Source organism: Hydractinia symbiolongicarpus, chromosome 7 (assembly GCF_029227915.1).
Source record: "Hydractinia symbiolongicarpus strain clone_291-10 chromosome 7, HSymV2.1, whole genome shotgun sequence".
Taxonomy (NCBI): domain Eukaryota; kingdom Metazoa; phylum Cnidaria; class Hydrozoa; order Anthoathecata; family Hydractiniidae; genus Hydractinia; species Hydractinia symbiolongicarpus.
Genome location: NC_079881.1, coordinates 23,859,264 through 23,864,576, shown reverse-complemented (window position 1 = coordinate 23,864,576; position 5,313 = coordinate 23,859,264). Strand labels below are relative to the sequence as shown.

The window sequence follows — 5,313 nt, the reverse complement described above, 5'->3', positions numbered from 1 at the left end:
CCATGAGTGCTGCCTTTTATTACTGAGTTGCCTATCTGTGTACTTAATATTTCATTATCGCTTAAAAGCAAATGACACTTGTCATCATTTGCTTTCATTGCATTATTGTCAAACCATGTAAACACTTTTTCAGAAATGTTTTGAAGTTTAGTAACGACTTCCTTTGAGTCGTTACCGATAACATATGGTGTTGTGTCGTCTGCATAGCTCGCAAATTCAATGTCATTAAAATCAAATTCAACTGAGAAAAGATCGCAGATAAATATGTTAAAAAGTAACGGGCCTAGAATAGATCCTTGCGGCACGCCAAACAATATTTCAAGCCATGAGCTATACGAATTTTTTTGTATCTTTACTCTTTGAAATCTTCCACTCACATAACTCATAATTAGGCGTAGGGAATACATGTCAAATCCATATGCATGAAGTTTTGCGATCAGTAAATCATGTAGGAGACAGTCAAATGCTTTAGATAAATCAGTCAGAAGGGCTCCACATGCTTTACCTTCATCAACAGCCTTTTTCCATTTTTCAAGCATAACAGTGAGACAGTGCTGAGCACTGTAGCCTTTCCTAAATCCACACTGAAACTTACTTAAGTATCGGTTAAAATAATCTTCAATCTGACGATACAGACATCTCTCAAAGATTTTTGAAAGGTTACTAAGAATGCTTATAGGTCTGTAGTTTGATTTGTTAGATCTGTCTTTTTCTTTAAAAAGTGGTGTCACATCTGCCCTTTTCAAAAATTCTGGGTATTTACACAGATCAATTGCAGAGTTAACAGAGAAATGTGAAATTTCTAAATACTGATCTTCGTTTTCCTTAATTATTTTTGTTGGTATATCGGTTTCTTGGCATGCCTTATGAATATTCAAATTTCGTATCTCTCTCCTGATTTCAGCTTTTTCTACATGATTGAAGGAAAAACCAGGATTGTAATCACCAATGTTTTTTTTTATATTCAGTATACTTGGATGGTTTTCATATCGTTTAATAGCCTTCAAAACAGGGTCATCTACGTTTGAGCAAATTACAAGGATTGTGTCAGATATTGTAAGATCCAGATTTTTTACAATATTCGTGAAGAAAGTGTTGAAAATGTTTGCAACCTTTTCATCATCCGATATGATTTCTTCTTTTTCTATCAGTGTTATAATTTGGGTCGATGGTCCTTTATCGGACAAGAAAGGTTTTATAGTTTTCCAAAATGTCTTATTAGCGGTAATTTTTTTAACATTTAGATTGTTGTAATAATCATATTTTTCTTTTCGAAATAGTGTGACACAAATATTTCTTTGTTGATTAAAAGCTAATCTATTTTCTTCTGTTCTATTTTTTAAGTATTTATTTCTAAGCCTACTTCTTTTCATAACAGCCTTATGCAGGGTCCTATTCATGAACGGTGATTGGTTTGCTCTTACGTATTTTTTTTTAATGGCGCAATTTTGTTAAGGACTGATTTTGCACATTCATGAAAGTTTTCTAACTCATCATCTATCTTTTTTTTCGATTTTTCTATATTTTGAAGTCGACATGTTAGCTCATAACAAAAACGTTCATTTGAAAAGTTTTTGTAATTCCTATATTTGATGATATGAGATTTTTGTTTCTGAAAATATATTTTCATTACAGTGATGGCCATTTTATGGAAATCAGAGAGACCTGTTTCCAATGTGCTGGTGTTTTGGAAATAGTTATATCGATTTGTGAGAAAAAGATCAATACACGATGGGTTATCAGGGTTTTTAAAGCATGTGGGGTCCTTCACGAGGCACTTAAGGTTGTAGAGTTCAGCAAATTCTGTCATGCTATTTTCGTTAATTTCCGCATTAAAATCTCCTAATAGTAATATGTTGTCATAATTTGCAGACAAAACATCAAGACCGTTACCAATATTTTTTAGATGTTCAGATATAGCATTTTTGTGGTGGTTGTATGAGCAACAGAGCAGCCATTTTTTTTTTCGCAGGTTTAGTTCGACAAAAAATCCTTCAAAATTGTCCGTACAAGTACTAGTTGGATGCAACTGTTTTGATGGAATATCTTGACGTACATATAAGAGCATACCTCCACCTTTACTATTACGATCCAGACGAAAAAGCTTTGTGTAACCGTCAATTTTAAATTGAGCGGTAGGAAAAGAGCTATCAATTTTAGTTTCAGAGATTAAAAGAACATCAAGGTTTCCATCAATTGCATTAACTAGACAGTCGAATTTATTTCGTACGGAATTAATGTTAATTTGTCCAAGAATAATCCTATTTAAGTTTTGTAGACGTAAGTTTTTTAAGCAGGAAGAGAACGATATATCATTTTCTATCGTTTCTAGAGTTTTATTTATATTAAATGGTGCAATTGCATTAGGAAGAGTTGCTTCTTTTTTGTTAGATATTTTTGTGGGGATACTATTGCTCATGCAAACACCAAGTCAATCCTTAGATATAAAATTTAAAAAAGAATTAGCCAGTGTTACCGATCCATATTGGTTCAAATGTAGTTTACTTCTGTTAAGGTGACGATTCCGATCCATCTGCTGATAGTGATTTATGAATGCGATATTTCGTTCAGCACATCCTTTATATAGGTGGTCATTGAGTTCGTCACATCTAATACCTTGATCGTCATTTCTTGGAGTCAGACCAGATACGGATACGTTCATATTCGAGTTAATCAATGATGTTGCTAAATTAATTATATCGTTAGCTATAACCTCTGGTGCTACGTTTCTAGAAAGATCATTTGTGCCAACATGAAGGATGATGTTATCTGGCTTTTTCTTCATGGTTGGTTTGACGTATTCATACATGTCTTCTGTCGTAGCTCCAGGAAAGGATTTTAGTATAACTCTCTTGTTTTGGTTGTAGTCAAGGGATTTGGTCATCTTGTAACCGTTGATGCCTTTTATTATACTGTTTCCTAGTATACATGTAATTTTTTTAGTGTTAATAATGTTATTAGCGTTATTAAGTGATTGCCTTTTTGTTGGAATGTTTTCTTTATTATTATGTACAATTATGTCTTCATTATTATGTACAATTATGTCTTCATTATTATGTACAATTAGTTCCTCATTATTATGTATAAAGTTATTATTATTATAAGTATCACCTCTAAAACTTTCTGTTATTTCAGAGTGATCATTATTCTCATTATACAGATGTTCAAATCGATTTCGATGAACAAAGCTTTGGTTGTTATGGCGACTAACAGCTTCATTGTTGTTGCTAATGATTGTGCTTCTATTTTTATTTTTTTTATTAACTGTTTGAAATGAATTAAAATTTTCTTGCTGTAGCGATTTTGTAGAATAGTTATGCTCGACTGAGTTTTCAACTAAAATTTTTATGATTTCGTTTTTACTTTGTATTTCTTGTCGCAAAAACTGAATTTCTTCCAATAAATTTGATTCCAGTTTATCCGTTCGGTCATCCTTATGAGCAACTGAACAATTATTGACAAGTTTTGAAATTTGATTTGAGATAAGAGTGTTTATCTCACCTTTTACGTCTTCAAGGATAGAATCTCTCAGTGCGCTATATCTAGTTTTTTCATAGTGCTTATCGATAAAATCTTCTGCATTCAAAGTTGTATTGAGCTCTTTATATACACCTTTTTTAACAGTTACATTATTATGTTCAATATTCATCTCTTCATTAATATCCTCAAGCATTTTGTTAAAAATATTTTCCTCGTCCGTTTTTACGTCCGTCGCCGCCATTATTATTGATCCGCAAAAAAAAAAAAAAAAAAAAAAAAAAATACATGTTGGTACAAATATGTGACGCAACCGTTGTAACTCAACGGATTTATACCGCTAGAAAGTCAATGAAATGTAGTCTTTGGAACTGTTCCTATTTATTCAGCACGTGCTAACGGCCTGGATTGGTCCCACAGCAAGAAAAGACTTATTTATCTAAATTCTTAAAAAAGCGCTACCATAGATCCTAATGTAATCGATGAATTCCGGCAATCATGTCAAATTAAGAAGAATGTTATTCCTTGGAGACCAATTGGCTCATTTATCACATTTATAAGGTCACAGTCCAGAATCAGTTCTATTAATTCCCACAGTCAATCGTTTCACTGTTAAAACAATACAACTTAGTAATATCGGAAGAAAATCACTAAATACATGTTGGTACGAATATGTGACGCAACCGTTGTAACTCAAACGGATTGACACCGTTAGAAAGTAAATGAAATGTAGTTTTTGAAACTGTCTCTATTTCTTCAGCGCGAGATAACGGCTGGGATTGGTCCTACAGTAAAAAACGACTTGTTTATCTTAATTTTTTAATAAAGCGCTACCACAGCGCCCAGTGTAATGGCTGAGTCCGGCAATCATGTCAAATTAAGAAGAATGTTATTTCTTGTAGTCAAACTGGCTCATTTATCATATTTATCAGGTCAAAGTCTAAAATCAGTTCAACTAAGTCCCACAGTCAAGCGTTTCACTGTTAAAAGCGATGCAACCTAGTAATATCCGAATACTATTGCTAAATACATGTTGGTACGAATATGTGACGCAACCGTTGTAACTCAAACAGATTTATACCGCTAGAAAGTCAATGTAGTCTTGTAATGTAGTCTTTGGAACTGTTCCTATTTATTCAGCACGTGCTAACGGCCAGGATTGGTCTCACAGCAAAAAAAGACTTATTTATCTAAATATTTAAATAAAGCTCTACCACAGAGCCTAGTGTACTCGCTGAATTCAACTATCATGTCAATTTAAGAAGAATGTTATTCCTTGGAGTCCAATTGGCTTATTTATCACATTTATAAGGTCACAGTCCAGAATCAGTTCAATTAAGTCCCACAGTAAATCGTTTCACTCGTAAAAGCTATACAACTTAGTAATATCGGAAAAAATCACTAATTACATGTTGGTACGAATATGTGACCCAACCGTTGTAACTCAAACGGACTGACACCGTTAGAAAGTCAGTGAGATGTAGTTTTTGAAACTGTCGCTACTTCTTAAGCACGCGATAACGCCTAGGATTGGTCCCACAGTAAAGAATTACTTATTTATCTAAATTTTTAAATGAAGCGCTACCACAGCGCCCAGTGTAATGGCTGAGTCCGGCAATCATATCAAATTAAGAAGAATGTTATTTCTTGAAGACCACTTGTTTCATTTATTACAATTATCAGGTCACAGTCCAAAGTTTGTTCAATTAAGTCCCACAGTCAATCGTTTCGCTGTTAAAAGCGGTGCAGCCTAGTAATATCAGAAAAATATCGCTAAATACATGCTTGTACAAATATGTGACCCAACCGTTGTAACTTAAACGGACTGACACCGTT

General features: G+C 33.4%; 1 protein-coding gene across 1 annotated transcript; it reads right to left on the bottom strand.

The window, feature by feature from the left end:
- Positions 1-2,431: 2,431 nt before the first annotated feature.
- On the bottom strand, positions 2,432-3,721 carry LOC130648642 (uncharacterized protein DDB_G0292186-like). The gene is made up of 2 exons (XM_057454698.1): positions 3,387-3,721; positions 2,432-3,227 (listed from the first exon to the last, which is right to left on the bottom strand). The coding sequence occupies exons 1-2, from the start codon at positions 3,719-3,721 to the stop codon at positions 2,432-2,434; spliced, it is 1,131 nt and encodes a 376-aa protein (XP_057310681.1).
- Between the last annotated feature and the right edge of the window lie 1,592 nt (positions 3,722-5,313).